This window comes from Vipera ursinii (assembly GCF_947247035.1).
Source record: "Vipera ursinii genome assembly, chromosome: 4".
Classification (NCBI taxonomy): domain Eukaryota; kingdom Metazoa; phylum Chordata; class Lepidosauria; order Squamata; family Viperidae; genus Vipera; species Vipera ursinii.
The window spans coordinates 22,619,572-22,639,253 of NC_139514.1; the positions used below are offsets into that span (position 1 = coordinate 22,619,572).

The 19,682-nt window shown below is 36.7% G+C and overlaps 1 protein-coding gene across 2 annotated transcripts in view; it reads right to left on the reverse strand.

Annotated features, from left to right (window-relative positions):
* Positions 1-7,932: 7,932 nt before the first annotated feature.
* The window catches only part of FLT3 (fms related receptor tyrosine kinase 3), a 59,180-nt gene continuing 47,430 nt past the window's right edge, over positions 7,933-19,682 (reverse strand). For both annotated transcript variants that reach the window (XM_083363095.1, XM_083363094.1), the window contains exons 18-24: positions 18,236-18,357; positions 17,669-17,793; positions 16,208-16,330; positions 13,998-14,109; positions 13,168-13,267; positions 10,358-10,463; positions 7,933-8,947 (exon numbers count right to left, since the gene is read on the reverse strand). In XM_083363095.1, coding sequence (XP_083219221.1) covers positions 8,822-8,947; positions 10,358-10,463; positions 13,168-13,267; positions 13,998-14,109; positions 16,208-16,330; positions 17,669-17,793; positions 18,236-18,357 — 814 coding nt within the window. In that variant the 3' untranslated portion in view covers positions 7,933-8,821. The remainder of the gene's footprint in view (positions 8,948-10,357; positions 10,464-13,167; positions 13,268-13,997; positions 14,110-16,207; positions 16,331-17,668; positions 17,794-18,235; positions 18,358-19,682) is intronic.

Here is a 19,682-nt window from a genome sequence, read left to right on the forward strand (position 1 = left end):
AAAGAAAAGAAAAGAAAAGAAAAGAAAAGAAAAGAAAAGAAAAGAAAAGAAAAGAAACAACATTTGGTATAGGAATGAATTATTTGATGCTCACTTTGCAACATTTCACCTCCATCCAATCTTTAATGACTGGTAAAAGATCCACAACTAACTAGAAGTTAGAGTTTGGGAACTCCTTCCCCCCAGGATAAGTGCCTCCCTCCAAGAAAGAGGTTCCAGGTTGTTTCCTTTGCTTTTATGACATCCTGGACCTAAACTCATTTCCCAGGAAGGAAATCCTATTGATGTCAGCTGAACTCATTTTAAACGATGTATATCCAGCCAAGTTTTGGGAGCTGAAATGGTAGCATCTCAATCCTGCTGTACTATATGCAGAGTTTGTATAACTCTTCTATTTTACAAACTCCCTGCAAATAGAAAGCCAGCACAGTTGGAAACTAGGAAGCAAATTATAGTAATTCCCAACTCCAGGGATGGTTGCAATTTATTCTGCCTTTTTTGCACTATATGCTGAAGGCTGCGAAGAATAGGCATAAATGAAAACATTACCAGAAAGTTCAGAGAAGCTAAAATGTTAATCCTAGGAAGAAGGAATAAAAAGGAGGAAGGGGGAGGGGGCAGGGAGTCAGCTGAAGAACATGTCCGCCTGGAAAAATGATCCTTAATGCTACCAATGGAAAAAAACCAGTATTTTTATTCTGTCCTTTTTTCCTTGCAGATTTTTCTGCTATAGGAAAAAAGAAGACTGCGTGTGAAAATATATATGATGTTTTTTACAGGTTAGACTTAAGTAAAATTCTGTGAATGAGGCTGTCCCAATGCACGATAAAAATCAACTCTTACAATCTTAGACTGTACACATAATTTTGCCAAGCCACTGGAAAGACTCCTGCTAAAAGTGTCTCACATTTTGGTGGTATGCGGAGAAGAGCTTTATAGGGAATCTAAATGGACTATATGTAAAGCCTACATTATATCCATCCATAATATAATTTTGATGTATTAGGACAGAAGCATGAAACTAAGTAAAAGAGTCAACTTTGATGGCAATTTGCTTTTTCCTCTCATCAGTATTGCTGGGTCCTGCTATTAAGAAACTGTTTGTGGCTTTCTTTTTCCCTTGAAGATATCTGGAGAAATCTTTAAATTATGTAACATACATGAAGTATTCACCATAACTGTCATAGAACTAGATTAATCAATACATGACTATAATGTAAAAAAATGTACTTACGGTCATAAGGACTCTTTTGTTTATATCACCAGATCTCTTTTAGCTTTTGACTAGGTTCATAAGTAACTTGCTTAGTCAAGCCTTGCAGAATAAACTACAGTTACCAGGGTTACCATAGGTTGAGTCTTAAGCTAAAAACAAACAAATCACAATTATTTATTTGTGAATTTGAGCAATCTGAGCCTGTTCTTTCAAAAGTCCCATGGAATTTCATGGGATGAAAAGGTAAAGTCAAATTCAGTTCCTGTTGACTCCATGGATATGACTATTTTATTGGTGTTTTTTTTTAGAAACAGTACAGATGAGTTTGGTGCTGCCTTCTTCCAGAAAACAGTAAACATTGCCATCCCAAACATTTGGAAGGCAGCAGGTTGAAAAAAAGCTGCTATTTAGGATCCTGGAAGATTTATAGATTACAGTCATAGGGGTAAGAGTAAATCCTGTTTTAAAATGTTATCTATAAAATGCCTGTCCAGACAGACATTAATCCTTCCTGTTAAAAAAATAACTTAAATGAATGGAAAAGGAAGAAGCATTTTCTTTTGCTTGCTTTCAAATCTCTTTTCTATGAAATCCATAGTGGAACAGAAATTATGAATCAAGCATACTCAGCCTTCCATCCTTCCGAGATCAGTAAAACAAGGACCCAGACTGTTGGGGGCAATATGCTGACTCTGTAAACTGCTTAGAGAGGGGCTGTAAAGCACTATGAAGCAGTATGTAAGTCTAAGTGCTGTTGCTATTATGTCAGAATTCAGTTCACCCATCTGCTTTGCATTCAAAGCATTGGATACCCTGAATCTTTCCTACTGAATGAGTGTTTTTCCAAAACTCCCTGAGGATCCATTACCAAACAGGTATTTTAATCTGATATATGCTATCCAAAAGAAAAAGAAGAAAATTCTGCTTTCTGTTGTGGGTTAGTTGTATGATCACTTCACCGATTTGTTTCAAATAATCATTTCACATGTGTCTTTCTCTTTTGCTTCTTGATCTGGTATTTTCCCACTTATGGAAAACATAACATGGCATTTTACAGCTCAGTCGTGGGTAATAAACACAATGGTAAACATAGGTGGAGTACTAACTACATGGAAATCTGTGGAGGAAAAAAAAGGCATAATAAATTGCTGGCAAGATCCAGAGGGATTAGCTGCCTCTTGTTAGGAGTCTGTGTTTTCTTCTCCTAACTTCCTCATTGGAAAGAGCTTCTCTAGAACCTTCACCTTTTTCTACCTTTATAAAACCCACAAGACTATCTTCTGGATTTGACTCTGTCCTGTTGCTATTTCTCAAAAGGTTTTTTTTTTTTTGACCTGAGAAAGAGATTATTTTTCCTTATTTCTTTTCCATTTGCTTGAAATGTTCCCCATTTTTCTTTCCTCTTGTTGGTGCTTCTTAGCCGAGTTGCTTGTTGAAGATGGTATTGATGATATTATTTTTTGTTCATCTCTTTCCATAATTCTGCAGCTTTCCTGGCTACTTATACTTCTAATATTAAAAGGCCAAAGGGAGGATTTTCCATACTATGTCTAACCTTGAGATTGTCATTAAGTATGGCGAAAAGTAGATATTCCACTGATGTTTTTACAATGAAAGAATTCACTGTAGGATTGGGCAGACTTTTAAAGTGATGCTTCACATTTATGGTGAAAGCAGCTTAATGAAGAGAACCATCTCTCTGCTTCTAAGCCATGAAATGTCCATGCCACTTCACTTTGCTTAACTGAATAACAGAATAACAGACCTTCAACGTCTTCTAGTCCAACCCCCTGCTCAGGCAGGAAACGCTATACAATTTCAGAGAAATGGTTCTCCAATGTCTTCTTAAAAACTTCCAGTGTTCGAACACCCACAACTTCTGGAGGGAAAGATGTTCCGATTATTAACTGCTGTGTCAGGAAATGTCTCCTTAGTTGTAGGTTGGTTCTCTCCTTGATTAGTTTCCATCCATGGAAAAACTTCAGGTGCTTCAAAAAGATAGTTTCTTCTAGGGATTGCTTAGGCTTCTAGAAAAGTAATTTTAGTTAAGGTACAGCACATCTTCGGTGCACAGCTATAATTCATACACTCATCTTGGCAACTTTGTAGTTAAAAAATGCAGAATTATCATACTCCAGAGTCACTCAGGCGAGATGGGCAGTGTAGGAATGTGCCAAATAAGTAAACAAACAAACAAACAAACAAATGTCATATTAATATATTTATTTATTTATTTATTTTAATCCCATTTATATCCCGTCCTTCTCCGAAGACTCAGGGCGGCTTACAATTTAAGCACAAATTGTGTTAAATTAAATAATTTAATTTAATAGCCTTCATTCTATGTATATGCCTGCTTATTATAATTCACAATTTTGGAAACCAATGAGGATTATTATGCTTTAAATCCACCACCACTTTAAATCAGATAGCTTTTTACCGCTATCTTTGGAATAGAAAGGTATATGCAAAATATTGATTTTTCTACCAAACCTCTGATAACCACAACCTTAAAAAAAAAAATCAAAAACCAAAACCCCAACTACCAAAAATTATCTTACAGCACCACCTTGTGCTTGAATTTGTAGAAGCAAGTGAAGAATGCTCCTTCCCCCATAGTGGAAATTAAGCACTGAAGAAAACCAATTAATTTAGTTAAAGTCTCCTGTTGCATGAATCTACTACATAAGAAGATTGTACAGACAGCTACTGAGATAAAGGTTGCATCTTTCTTTCTTCATTGCTTCTTTGGTATACAACAACAACACAAACAACAACAACAAATCATGTCAATTCCCTATTCCCTTATTATGTTTTATCTCTGAAGAAAACTCTGAGTTTTGATGATGTAGCCCCTTCTCCTTTATCACTGGAGTAAGGATCAAAACAGTTGCATTACATTTCTGAAATCTTAAAAAGCATATATTTTGCTTGGTAAAAATATCCAAGGTCAAAAAAGGGCTGAAAGTCCAATACTATGCCTCATCATTATTATAATTGCATCATTGGCCACACCCATGCAAACTTTGCTGGACATGTCTTGTCATGAAAGTGCTTTTTCTACCAGCTGCAAAATCTGTGCCATAGGCAGTGGCATAGCGTGGGGGGTGCAGGGGGTGCCGGCCGCACTTGCCGCAACATCTGGGGGGGGACGCTCGCGCTCGCAGCTCTCTGCCCCTGCCTGGCTCACTCACTCTCTCTCACTGCAGTGCTGGCTGTGCGAATCCGATCCGAGCCGCTGGGTCGCCGCCCACTGTGGAGGGGGGGTGCCAGGCATGCGGTGTGGTGAGGAGAGAGAGCGAGGGACTATCTGGGGGAGGGACAGTGCAGCGGTCGCCCAGCGCAGGGTTTCTTTAACTAATCTAGTAGAAGAGACTTGAGTGCTAAAATCCACGGGTTAGGGGGCGCAAATTACTTGCCTTGACCCGGGTGCTGACAACCCACACTACGCCACTGGCCATAGGTTATTACTGCCTGAGTTCTAAGTTCTGCTTAGGCATAAATGTTAAGTCTAAATAAAAAATGAGAATTGCAGTCTTCCATAGTTTATTATTAACCAATAAAAAATGGAACTGGAGGGATACAAACCCACTTTTTAAAATGTCTTTTAAGGAAGACATTTAAATCATATCATATGTGAGCAGTGTAAATATAGATGATAGCTAGGTAGCAACAAGGAGCTTTTTGTGTCAGTTTCTTACTATCTAGTGGTTTTCTGAAGTTTTGGATATAATGTGCCTAATACCAGGCTCATTTTCAGTTCTCACTAAGCTACCATGCTAACCATTTCTAAGGGATAGCGTATGTCAGGGGTAGGCAACCTTGGCTCTTTTATGACTCGTGGACTTCAATTCCCAGAATTCCTGAGCCAGCCATGCTGAGGGGAAAGGGAGAGTTTCCAAGCTAAGCCATTCTGACTCTGGGATTCTGGGAGTTGAAATCCACGAGTCATAAAAGAGCCAAGGTTGCCTACCCCTGGCCTATGTCGTGTTGCCTCTGTCTTGTCTCCAGTCCATTATGTAGGCAACTTCAATTTTTGTCTAATGCTTCCAATTTAAGGGAGTATTTCCTCCCTCCCCCGCCCCCCAGTACAAATGTTGCCAGAGACATAATCTACAACCAACAACTCATCAATGAGTTGTTGATGATGCCCTTACAAGTTTGGATCTGCCCAACTCCTACTGGCCATTATAGGTGGCTGCAAATATGGTCCCTTTCCCCTGGGCACTGACCCCCCCCCAGGCCATTTTGGCTTGAGCTATAGGGAAGACTAGGCATCTGGACTTTGCAAAAGCATCTGCCTGGAAAGTGATAGCCAAGCATGATGCAGCTGCTCACATATTCAGGCACAGTACTTTTCTGAAAACATGGTTAGACCTGATTTTTAAACTCAGATTTAATGCATATTTGAAAGATCTGTGTTTTAGGAACAGGAGTAATGGTGCCTCAAATGTGTAAAAGTTGTTCCACTGTTTTGCCAACCAGGGGTTTTGAGTGACCATATTGTTGCTCTTTTTTATTACTTGAGGGAGCACTGTTTTTATGTGGTCCAAAGATTATTTTCTGGTGCTATTGGCTGCAGTAACTTGATCGTAGTGTTACTCTTCCCTTCTTTATTGTTCCTATTCACTTTGCTCTATGTTATTCAATGGTGCCTGTTAGTTAAATGACAGGTTGCATATGTAATGGAGTGCTGCATAGTAAAGCAATAGAGAGCAGTCTAAGTGAAACTTGCTATCATCCCACTTAGCTTATGACCAGGCATTCGGGGCATTTCTGATCAAAGTTACAGGATAAAAAGTAATGGATAACTCGAAATGTGGGATGAACTGATTTTTGTAGCACACTTGTGAATCTGGGACCTGAGAACATCTTGAGAACCTCTTTCCACCTTGGATTCCTAAGATTTGATGATAATACTTGGTCAGCTACTGCATGCTTCCAAGTAACCATCTAGTCCTTGATTGGGATACTATGGAAATAATCTGAAACAGTCCATTGTCAGCCCAGGGATGAAGATTCCTTTCAATTAAATCATTGGGTCTAGCATGCATGTACTGTATGTATCGTAATTTTCCTATGGTCATCGTGGGTTTTTTATTGTTTTATTGTTTCTCCAATTGTTTTTCAAGAAATGTGACAAATAAGCCAGAATAAAAATCACCTTTATTTTCAATGTATTTTTTATCCAAGATTTCATCCGAGATTTCAACAAGTCTTTAGAAATATATTAGCTTGTCAAAAACTATGTACTACTTTTCTGAAAGTGTATACAATTGAAAGGTCAAAGTATAAAAAGCATAGAAAAGTAAATAATAATCAGATAAAATCAGCACAAAGCAGCAGCAATATCTGTGTAAAACTGTAAAAAAGAATAAGTAATCAGAATAAAATAACCATCTCTGCTCAAAATAGAGAAAGAATAGATCTGAACCTATTTGATATAAGGGTAGAAATTGATATAGGAATAAGTTATTTGATCATAATGAATATTTTAGCCAGATATCACAAACTGATTACAAATTTATATTATAGAGTTGTACAGAAGCATCACAGCAAGCCCCCATTCAGAAATCCAGAGTAATGTCTATATCCTGCTACATTTAATTGGCACATCATGAGCATTTGTACTTCATAATGATAAAAGTAGCATCAGAAGAGAGCCACACATTTACTTTAGTCACAACTTACATTGAAGCTGGAATGCCTACATACAATCAGTTGCCTGATCTGTAGATATACCATAGTTTCCAACAGTAAACTTATAAATTTGCTTTAAACCCCAAACCAATTTCAAAAGTGAAGACTGAAATCTGGAGTTGGCACTGCTGTAAAAAATTAAGGATGACAGCATCTTTTGATTTTGATAGACATAAAAGGTATATAAAAGCATGCCAACTGTAAGAGATAATTCAGTACTACAGTAATTCAATTGCACATTGCTGTCAAATGTTGCTATACATAACAAGTATAAACTGCTATCCAATTATACTGAATATTCAATCATTTAAATACTGGAGAAGTTACCCAAAGTCCTTAATACTGAAGATAATTGTGCAGAACACATTGATTCTAGTAGTGAGCAAATATTTTAATAGTTGATTATTCCTCCCAAGGCGCTCAGTTGTTAAATGGCTCTTTGCTGTTTGTCTAAATTGTGTTCCTGATCACCTCACTAGAAATTTACTTTAGAATAAAAGAATAGATTTCTTATATGGGGTGAATGCATTCACTGAGTCACCTATCAAATAATATCGTGTGTTAATTATGAATTATAAAACAGCTAAGTTCTATTAAGTTTACAGTTCTAACTCTGGATCCAATTTATTGGAGACCATAGTGGACTGGACAATCTAAGTTAGCATTTTTTATTCTCTTTCTTTCTTTCTTTCCTGCTATGCTTGCAAACTCAACTAATCTTTTGTAGATTTTCTCCTGCCCAGCCTTTTATTTAGAGAAGCAGAGAGAAAGAGAGAGAGGTGTGTGTGTGTGTGTGTGTGTGCATTACTTTGTACAGTGCTTTTTTTGTAAAAAAAAAAGTCCCAGAACTCACACATGTCATACAACTCACCTTGCCTACCCTACAAGGTTTCCCTTGCTTTTTTTAAAATGTGGCCAAGTAGTTATATCTTTTATAAAGTTATTTAGATGCTCTAAACCTAGATTTCCCCAAATCCTCTACCAATCTGCCTGTTCTCCCGATTTACAGATAGAAAATAAAAATGGTGGTTAACTAAAGAAAGAAGAATAGGTGGTGAGAAGTTTGTAGGAGGTTTTGAAAAGATGGTTAAGAAGGATCCTAATTAGGTTGCTTTCAATGGGTGCTTTGTGATGGGCCATATCAAATGTATAGCAGCTGTTTTATTTTGTAATAGTGCCTGCAGTTAAAATTTTGAACAAATTTTAGCTCCCAAAATTTGGATGCTTTTGTTCCAATTTCATTTGAAATTTTCTTACATTCCTACCCCAAATATTGTTTTCCCAGATTTTATCAATCTCAGTAACAATACACAAAGAATGTCAGGATTTCATGCCTGATAAAACCTTTTATTTATCTTTAACATCACTTTGAAATAGTGTAAAACAGCCTGTGGTCTGCAGGTACATTCAGGGATAATCTATCCAAATTCATTATCTACATAAATATCCACAGCTGATATAAACCTTTGGTTATATATTTGGTTAGGATATAAGTGCAATTAGCTGAACTGTGTGAGTTAAGCTCAGGCTATAATACATTCATGATTGGGAATTTCAATTACCAATATGTGGATATTTTTTTTAACTCCCTGCATCTGTTGAAATACAAAGATCTGGAATGTTGACCTTGACTTTAGAGATGCATATAATTTTGAAAGAAATTCAACAACTTGTGAGTCAACCATGCTTCAAAATGAGGCTTGTATAAAAGAAATCTTCCATCCTGTTAATGAAATTGAAGGAAACCCGTACCAAATTTCAGCTGAGAAGCAAAGTGGATAGAATCGATATGAGAAATTCAGTGGCAATAGCAGCAAATTAGACCCTTTAAGGAAGGCAAAGTAATTTCTTTTGATTTCCTTCAGCTTATATGGCTTATTTTGTAAAGAAGAAAAAAAGTTTGCTTTATTTTTCCCTTGCCGTATCTTCATCCAACAGAGGAATGGTGAACTCTGCTTCTCTTCTCATATGTGGGTTGCCCTTGGAGGTGGAAATGTGTTTAGAAGTATCAGTATGATCTGTCTGGCATGCCTAAATTATAGGATGTGAACATAAATAGCAAAATTAACATCCACATTACTTATGGAACAACATTGTACAGCTCTAATACTTTCAATATTTTACATGTAGTTTCTCTTGCTGAGCTGTGGGCAAATTTTAAGAACGATGTGAAGACGTCTCAGGGCACCTAAAGAGCCCTCATCCATGTGTTGGGGTACAAGATTTTTATAAAGCAAAGCCAAATTTCTCTTTTGGTCCCTCATCTTTGTTGTTACCTGCTGGACAGGTCATCCCTAGTGCAGACTTTTCTGATGCAAATATAGGCAATATGTTGTCATGGAATTAAATAGTTAACCTGTAACTCCTTGATACATTTGAGGGCTGGTCTGCTTTAGGAGTCGACCTCTTTCAGGGACTAAGGATGAGGGGAATGAAATAAAAGGAGAAAAAAAAACCCATTTACAATTGGGAGAGATAGAAAAAGATATAAACTAGGAGCATACCAAGTCGAGCCCTAGTTTCTGTTAATCATGGTTTGTTGAATATACAGAAATACCTGGGTTTCTACTCCACAAAATAATAAACTACTGATCCACAATATTCGAACCTCCCAAATATCTCTAGCTAGAACTGCAGGCAACTATATTTTACCAATTACATCTATAACATGTCTTTGATTATATATTAAGCTATTGGGCAAAATTTACTAATTGCGATTGCTGGGCTCATATAACTAAACTAAAACCAAGAAAACTATGTTATGGCCTAGCATGACGTATAATTGTAATATTTTCACTGACGTCTCTCTTTCTGATAAATAGCTACAGTATAAACTCTATTAACATTTAAGCCAAGTCTGCCTAGCTGAATCTGTGCATTTTATGCAACCTGTGGATAAAAACGGTTTGCATTCTAGTGTCTTCCAACCAAAGGACGTCAGTATTTATTTATTTTTTGAAATGGTAATAAGTTTTAGAAAGAAACTGTCATCTTTACAACAAGCATACCCAAATTCCTAGTTCCAAGCTACCAAGTGTTTTGAAAGGAGGAAGAGTTTTTGTACAGTAGTGAGACATGTTCACTAGGAAAATGTTAGTCTGCAGGTGATAAATGTTAGGTTTGCCTTCTGTTCCAACATCATCTCTCATTCCCTAAATGGGACTGTAGGAAGGAAGGAAGGAAGGAAGGAAGGAAGGAAGGAAGGAAGGAAGGAAGGAAGGAAGGAAGGAAGGAAGGACAATTATAATTTATCATGAGGTCTTCTTCAATAGCTAGGAAAAAGGTTAGATTCCTAGCATCCTTCGTCCCAAGAAAAATTTACTCTTTCTGAAAAGAATCAGCAACAAGGACATCGTTCATAGTCCCCTGACATGTGTGCTAATAAATATGGTGAAAACCTAGAACAGAAAAAAAAAGGATTGTTTGCAAGGCTCACTTAACTGTTCCTTCTGCCTCAGCCAGCTGGCATGCCAGAAGGGAAAGCAGCTGCGAAAAGGATGGTCTTTTTCTGGAGTCCAAAGCCCAGCAGGAACACAGTAATATGTATCTGCCAAAATAACATAAAGGAAGGAATAAGGAAAAATACAGAGCTTTTTCCCCAGCATTTTCTATATGACAAGATCAACGAGAGAGAGATATGTCACATATATGGTGGTATTATGCAGAGTTAAAAGAACTTAGCGTGCGAAGAACATCTATTTCATACAGGATTGATAAATGTTTACAAATATGAAGCATCAAAAAACAGAATATTAAAAATTAATATGTTTTAAATTTTACTGTAAGTATGATAAGTTAGAACCTGCTGTTCTCCAGCTTTTGATCCACCACTATGGACTGATAATAATTGCATATAGCGATAGAGATTGAGATGGATCTGAGTAATATCTGGAGAAGCATTTTTGATCTAAACATATCTACAATCTTAAGTATTCTCTTCCTGGTTGAATTGTCTCAGTTGTATCTTGCAAATATTTATTTCCTATATTTATTTCTACAAATTATGTATTAGGTATTTTTTTTATCTTGTGCAGATGATGGTTAAAACTGAGTGGCAATCTCCACTGGACCCCTGTCATTTCAGAAGTAAAATTATTCCTTAATAAATGTACGATATATGTATATTTAGATTCTAGTGCAAACAGGTGCTACACACCAGTGTAAAATATTGCAATTGTGGGCTGATTTAAAACTCACACATTTATTGAGTATGTTGCAGTAGTTAATAAACTACAATATCACAATAATTAGAAAAAGGGGTTGCTTTTCTTTTTTCTGACTGCTGTTTGTAGAAGTCTAGCAAGGGCAGAAACACAAATGTAATTGTGCAGAAATTAAAAAGAAAGATAGTAATAATATGATAGTTATATAACCTCCCAAAATGGTTTTCTTTCTGTAAACCTTCTACTACTTGAAAAAGAAGGGGAGAGAGGATATTCCAAAACACGCTCCCTATTTGTAAAACATTTTCACTTGTCAGAGCTATAATAATGCTATATTGGAATTAGAAACATACAGAAACTGCAATTGAGAAAAAAGCCCCACAAATAAATAAAAGTGTCACAGAAGTAATTTGGTTGAAAAATGGAATGTGGAGGAGGAAGTAGCATCAGGGTAAATAATTTACTATGTACCATAAAAATAATCAAATAATATACTATGAGAAAAAAAATTGCTAGTAAAAATATATGCTGAAAAGAATTTTTTTTTAAAAAAATCTTGCCTATTTTACCCTAGTAGTTCTTTTTGCCTTAGTGTTGAGAGAGAACTGCAAAGTCTACAAAACAGCATTCTCCTTAGAAGACCTAATGCTCAAGAGGGATAAGGAAAAAGAAGGATAAAATATTTGTCCTTCAAGGAATAAACAGAATCAGAGTGTCTCTGACTTTCTTCAGGCATATCGAAATAGTCTCCTTATCCTGGTGGAAAGTGTAAATTTGCACTTGTATTCTTAATATTGTATTTTTGGGGTTTTATAATTGTAACATATCAATTGTTTTAAAATCGGGCAATTATTTAATTTCCTTTTAATATTTGTAACTTTGTATTTTATTCTTGCCCTGTGAACCGCCCTGAGTCCTCAGGGAGAAGGGTGGTATAGAAATATTATTAAATATTAAATAAACTAACTGTATCTGATTCTCCACTGGCATTTGAGGCAGTCAAAGGATGACTTTAGGTGGTCCAGTCTAGAAGTGGGTTTTTTGAGCCTATCTAATATCCAGTGTTGCATGTGGGCAAATGTATTAATGCTCATGGAGAAAATGGCTTAACTAACCACATTCAAACCTGTGGTTTCAATTGGTTCTGTTGGTTTCTTGTGGGAACATCACCTTCTACCTGGCCTCTGACCTGTTCTCGCACCCTTAATTCCTCTTTTGGTTATGAAGTCAACTGGACATCTGGTTTCAGCAGCCATTCTTCACGCTTTTTCATATAGGGAAAAATCATTTACCTGGTCAAGCTGGTAAGTGTAAAACCTTGATTAGCTTCTAACTGGCTTAATGTATGCAATTGTCTTTTTTACCACTGTAGGCAATGCCCTTCCTAGTGGTTGTCTATGGAGATTTTCAGCCATCCAGGTCACAATTGTCCCCAAAATTCTGAGGATTCTTCTTGGATGAGAAGCGAAACATCTTTAAAAGGAAGTTCAATTGCCTTTTGAAAAAAGCACTTTTAGAACTTCTTAGTAGTTGTTGCTTCTAGGAACCTTGTTTTCTCACTTTTTCCCCTCATGCCATTTTCTTACAGTCGTTTACAGCTCTAGTACTGAACCTCACAACTAAACCCCTTTCTCAGCCTTAAACTCTGCAACAGCGCTTACCCAGTGGCTGCACAAGTGAGCTGCTAAATGGCAGCCAAATGCCTCTTTACTGCCATCTAGAAGTCAATAAACTCCAGAATGGGAGGGGAATGTGCCAAAGATGATATTGTGGGATCAGAGAGATGTACAGGAAGTCCTCAGACTACAACCATAATACTTCTTGTGTAGAAGTGTCCTTACAGAAAAATATAGTTTTCCACAAAAACACCCAATAAGGGTCAATTGTTTGTATCCCCTTTTAAAGATTAGGTTTTTTGGCCTATATGGACTACTGCACAGTGGTGTATAACTGGACTACTTTTGTCCAAGACAGTCACAGATAACAGATAACAAGGTAGTTAAAAGCAAGGAAATGAGCAGGTGCCACGTATCTTCTTACATTATATTCTGGGCAGCCCCACCTTTACCATTTATACCTAGAACATACATTTCTTCTGTAGCATAAAACGGACGGTCCATCCTAAATCCATTTTGAATAAGCTTGTAGAATTTCTCATTAACTTGCATTCCGGGGTAAGGATTGACGCCTAAAGGAAAAAAAAGTGGCAGAACAAAGTAGTAATATTTTAAATAAGCTTCATTGAAGAAGCTTTCTTAATTTGCATAACCTTGCAGAGAGGTCTGCAGAGTGTGATCAGAAAAGCCAAAGTGGTAAGCACGGCAGTCCAATTGAAGCTTCGCCTGCTTTTTATGTTTGTTGCATGTCATTTTTTACTTTTTTGACCATTTCCTGCAAATATTTTGCAACCTGGACCACATGACAGGGACTCACACAGAGCATATGTCTGCTTCTTAGATATTTAGAAAAAAATGACTATTCAATTATACATTAAAAGTAAAAGAAATGGAAAACCCAAAAGTGGTTAACAAAGACATGGTTCCAAGAACCTCTGGAGAACACTTATGACAATTGAATAAAGGATGAGAAGGAATGATTTTTTTTCTTCTTAAAAAGATGTCTCTTTTTAAAGGAAAACTGTATTTTAAAACTTTTCAATAAAAAAAAGATGTCTCTACTAAAGTATTCCAGATGAATACACATCTTGAAGCTAAAAACTCACACGCACACACTCCTTCTATACAGATAGGGCAATTTACATAATGAAAATGTGCTCCCCGCCCTATTCCCCATTTTGGAACTCTACTAGCAAAAAACAACATTATAAAGACATTGTTCCAGGTTGTTTAGATCTCTGAATGGAACATAGTTCTGTTAAATCTCTGACTGGAAACTAGAGAATTCATTTCAGAACCTACCAAGAGAGAATATTTCCCAGAGTAAGATTCCATAAGACCAGACATCACTTTTAATTGTGTATATCCCTTCAAACAAACTTTCAGGGGACATCCATTTGACAGGTAAACGAGCCTGGTCAATAGAAAGCACAGAGAAGAGAGAGGTCATTTCACCACCAAAGTGTTGTCATATAAAGAGATCAGCTGCAAAATCATCTCTCCTGTCAGCATCCACCAGATGGTAAAAATACTCTTGGTTACATGGGCACTCTTACATTCCTGTTGGACTGCTTTTGGAGGTTGGGATTTCAGATTTTGAATTAGGTTTTTATAATTAAGTAACCTCAATCTGTGAAGTGGTGCCTTGCAGAAGTGATCCAACTCTATTTGCTTTCAAGACATGCAGGTAGTCCTCAAGTTACAACAGTTTATTTTTGTGACTTCAAAGTTACAACGGCACTGATGAAGGTGACTTATGACTGTTTTTCACACTTGTGATGACCGTTGCGGTGTCCCCATGGTCATGTGATCAAAATTCAGACACTTGGCAAACTACCTCTTATTTATGACAATTGCAGTGTCCCGGGATCATGTGATACCCTTTTGCAACTTCCTGACAAGCAAAGTCAATGGGGAAGCCAGATCCACTTAACAACCATGTTACTAACTTAACGACTGAAGTTATTCATTTGACAAATGGGGAAAATTTCACTTAACAAATGTCTCCCTTAGCAACAGAAATTTGGGGCTCAATTGTGGTCGTAAGTCAAGGATTATCTATACTTCCTAACACCTCTAGCTTTTAAGCTTTCATTGAAGCCAAGTGCCCGCTCCCTGGTTTTATACAACTCTAATGTCTCCCACTCACCAAAAGAGCTGTGGGCACAAATAATCTCCTTTAGGATTAGAACTATATGCCATGCATCTAATGAAGTGGCCTGTAATCTATCAAAACATACACAATAAAAATATTTAAAATGCCATTAAGACTCTTTAATATATATGTAATTGAATTGCCTTATGTTCCAACGTCATCTCTCATTCCCTACATGGAACTATTGGAAAGTTGAGTACCAACTTTTGGCTGATTTCTCAGGAATCTGTAGTCAGAAGTTTCTAAGCTGCAACTGCCCAACATCTTTCACCATCAACCATGTAATGTTGCAATTCAACCACTATTTCCTTTTCTCTGAAGTAACCTTTGCAAAACCAAGGTGGTTTTAAACTTAATAATCTTTTGTAAAAAAACAAAAAACTAAACCCACACTCAATGATTTTGCTTTCTTGCTGGGCATATCTGCAGTAAAATAAATTTGTACCTATGCATAAAACTGATAGGGCAGTGTACATACAGCCTAACAATTTTCTGATGTGGAAGTGCTTTCCATATTACAAATCTCCAATTGTTATGCAAGTTCTGGGGAATGAAATAACATGCGCAGGGAACACTACATGGTTGCTGATGACCAGGGGCGAGATCTGCAACCCTATTCTCACTGATGGCTGGTTGATATCTATGGGAAACAGGATCTCGGAAATGATGGAACAGCACTTACAAGATAATTAATAGTCAAGCAGCTATCTATATTTTTGTAATACCACTTTGGTGTAGTGGCTAAGGCATCAGGCTAGAAAACAGGAGACCGTAAGCTGTTGTCCTGCCATAGGCACAAAGATAGCTGGGTAGCCTTGGACTAGACACACACTGTCAGCCCTATGAAGGAGGCAATGGCAAACTACTTCTCTGCCAAGGAAACACAGGGACTAGTTCAGGCACTCACCAATAATAAAGAGTAAAAAATGTGGAGATATAAAAGTGCCATTTTTAGCTGAAACTGTGTGGTGACTGTAAGTATTTAGTGCAATGATTAAGGCACCAGGCTATAAATCAGGAAACAATGAGTACTAGTCCCGCCTTACACATGAAAGCTGGCTGGTGACCTTGGGCCAGTCAGTCTCTCTCAGATCTAGGAAGAAGGGAAGGGCAAATTGCTTTTGAAACCTTGCCAAGAAACCTGCAGGGACTTGTCAAGGCAGCAAAAAATTGCCTTGAAAGCACATACACCGCATTTCTATCCAGCAAGCCAATTGAAGTTGGAAAAGAAGTTTGCCGTATTATCACCCTTCCGAATCTGGATTTGGCTGTGCAAGATATTAGTAGTAATTTCATTTTTACTTTCAGATCTTTCACAGAAAACATTGGGAAGCATCTACAATAAACATCAACTTACGTTTCCTCTGACGACATAGTTTGAATCGTTCATTATATCCCTGGCAAGTCCAAAGTCACATATTTTGGCCACTTTCCCATAAGTGACTAGTATATTCCTGGCTGCCAGATCTCTGTGAACACACTGTCAAGAGAGAAAAGTCTTGTACAAAGGAGAGAATTTAATTTTGTGATTGTTTTTTTAAGTGTCTTTCCCCCCCCCACCAAATGCATACTGAAAGCATACTGTATTATTAAATAAGGTGTAGTAAGTTTTTTTTATGAAGTGCAGGAACTAATTGCCCAACAGATTATTTTTGCACAAGTAAAGAGCATTTTACTTTGAAGTGAGAACTTTAAAAATATAATAACACAGAGACCAAAAGTTTAAATCAAGACATTACGGACAAAATCTAAGGTGGTGCGAATACAGGCGTTTCTCTGAGTGATTTTAAAAATGCTTCTTAAGATGTAAGAAAGGGGAGTTAACAACTGACAACATCCTGCAATTATGATTCAATATGAACTGTAGATCTCCAAGAAACCAACTTGATTCATTTTTCTGCCTTCCACTAAGCAAGGAAAGGAGTGAGACTGATGTTCATAGCAAACAGTTATAATCTTTAAATACATAAACACGGAATGCCTATTGCTTGGAAGTAGGGTTTATGCATTTATTTACCAATTTAAGCACTCTATAAAGGAGCATTTTTCAACCTCAGCAACTTTAAGATGTTAGGACATCTTAAATTAATACATTAATCCACACATCTTTAAGTTGTTGGGGTTGAGAAACACTGCTATAAAGTAGACAGTGAATATTATTATTACATGCCCAAAAAGCATACAGAAGTGAAACACCATAAACACCAGTCAGTTTAGACTGACAAGAACACTTTTTCCCTGCTGGAAAACCTCTCTCTCCCCACATAATTTCTTTGCCCAATTTTAATTTGGATGAAATGCCTATCAGATAGCACTATGAAAACATGTATTAATTTGAAAATCAAATTGCATGCTGATGTTGTTACCTAGTTGGCTAACAAAATGTTTGCAAGCAAATAACCAAGCTCAGAGAGTACCAAGAACTCCACATAAAAATCTAACTCCAAACAACAATATCATACACTTTATTATCATACAATATCATACACTTTAAGAATTTTTAATTTGGGGTTCTTTTTAACTGACTACAGGGTTAATTTAATACTTTTTAATTTGTTCTTAATTTTTGTATTTTGGATTTTTAATTCCCTGTAAACCGCCCTGAGTCCTCAGGGAATAGGGCGGTATATAAATATAACTAAATAAATAAATAAATAAATAAATATGTGAGAGTTTTCTTTCCTAGAAAAATTCTAATATTAATAATTCTATTATTCAACAGGATTGAGCTAGAATGTCTAACTAGGAATTTAGATAGCAGAGCATATTTTTTTCCTAATCTTTATTATTCAGCACTATTTTTGCACAGCAGTCTTACTGATTTTGATTCCAGAAACTCCATTCCTCTGGCAACTTGATATGAGAAGCAGAGAAGGTCTTCAAAAGTCAGTATATTGAGGCTTTCTTCAACATCTAGTTTCCTGTTCACATATTTCATTTCATCTACAAAAGAAAAATAGTGATTGGTTGATTTCTTAAGTACAAAGATGGACAACTGTGTTTTTTTAAAAGTTTTGTTATGCGGCCTCCAGAACCCTTCACTCCCAATATATCACATTCTTTCCTATACACTAGCAACCACTTTCCTTTTAGACCATATAGACCCCTGCTCAATGCAGAAATCAAAATTAAAGCAGAGGGTTGTGTGTATTCTGCTTGATTAAATCATCTTCAGTTTTTGACAGTAAGATAGTTCTTTAGGTACTTGAAAGGTCCTAGCATGTACTAATTCAGTCTTTTTTTAAAGGCTTCTGAAAGAAGATGGTACATCCCAGCTTTTATTGATGCTACTGCTAAGAGTATTTAGAAAAGCAGCGCCCTACCTCAGTGTCAAACATCTTTCTGCCCAACTCTAATTTCTACAACACTTTTTATAACCTCTTACCTTCCTCTGAAAGCAGGGTACTTCCATATATTTTAGAGATCACATCTAAGTCTTGTTTTGCATATGAGTGATCCATTTGGCCAACTGGTAGGTATGATCCATTTGTTAGTATGCTTCCATTTCTGGAAACAAAGGGTGCACGGTTAAAGCATCTAATATAACAATAAGGATAAACACAGCTTGATTATGAAAGAATAAATGTAATAAATTTGTACTGAAACAATCCAAATCATGGATTGTTTTGGTAAACAAATTTGGGATGTAACCATGCGTAATCAAAATGTTATCTGCCACAACGTGGAATTCACTATTATTGCATTCATTTTAAGTGACCAAATCTTTTAAATGAGGATCTGTGACAGTTTCTATTCAGACAATATACAACAGAATGAAACCAACCAGTCTCATGTGGCTTCACTGGAACTTCTCTAGCAAAATACACTTCTGAAACTGTGTTAGACTAAGTGGCCTTAATAAGTTGGCCCTATGAACTGCAGGAAAATAATGGCAGGGAATGTAAAAGGACATCTGTACACAGAGCCATGGGTCAGAACAAATGGAAGGATTTCTCTTACACTGAGAAGTCAATAAACCAGCCATATGCCTCATACAAAACATCATATCTAAAATTTAGCTTAGTCTGAATATAGTGGTAGTGAGGGAGATTTTCTCAATATTTTCAACAGTTTTATATCATTTTTTAGTTTGCCAGTGTTTATAGTTTTATTTGTTGTCTGTCTGAATTATATTGTCACCTGTCTGGCCACATTCTTCCTGCAGCTTATGATCAAAGACCTGTCAACTATTGCAGCTTCAAAAAATCATGATTAAGAGTAAATTGATTGTGATTCATAAAAAATATTCCCATCGGTTGTACTTCTTCTGAGCTTGTAGGGTTTGGAAGTAAGATTCATTGTCACCAGCAATTTTTGGTAATGCACAATGAATATTTCTACAGAGTCTTTGGTGCTCTCTGAACTGGATTATTTTCTTGCAGAGATTTCTTTACCAAACTAGGTAACATCGTCACTGCTAGAAGGAAGTAGAGTTTGCTCTCATTTTATATACCAATGGTTTGCCCTGCAAGCTCTACAAGCCTTCTCCCTGTTTGTCTTGCATAGCAATTGTTACAGTGTTACAGTCCTTAACACTCTATGTTGTAGATGACTTTTGTTTTCTTTTATGGGGCTGCTGAGTATTTTGGTTTACTTAGGAAGTTTTGGAGAGCTTTAGTCGGTTTGTGTGTTACGGTGATGCCATATAGTTAGAAAGCTAGCAGAGCATATCCATGAATATCTACTGACTAGTAGTCAGAAGACAGGATGAAAACCAGCAACTCAGACAAACAAGCTAACAGTAAACAACAGCCTAATCAAGGAACCACCATTTCTACCAGCACTGACAGGGCAAACCACTAGTATACAAAATGAGAGCAAACCCCCACTCC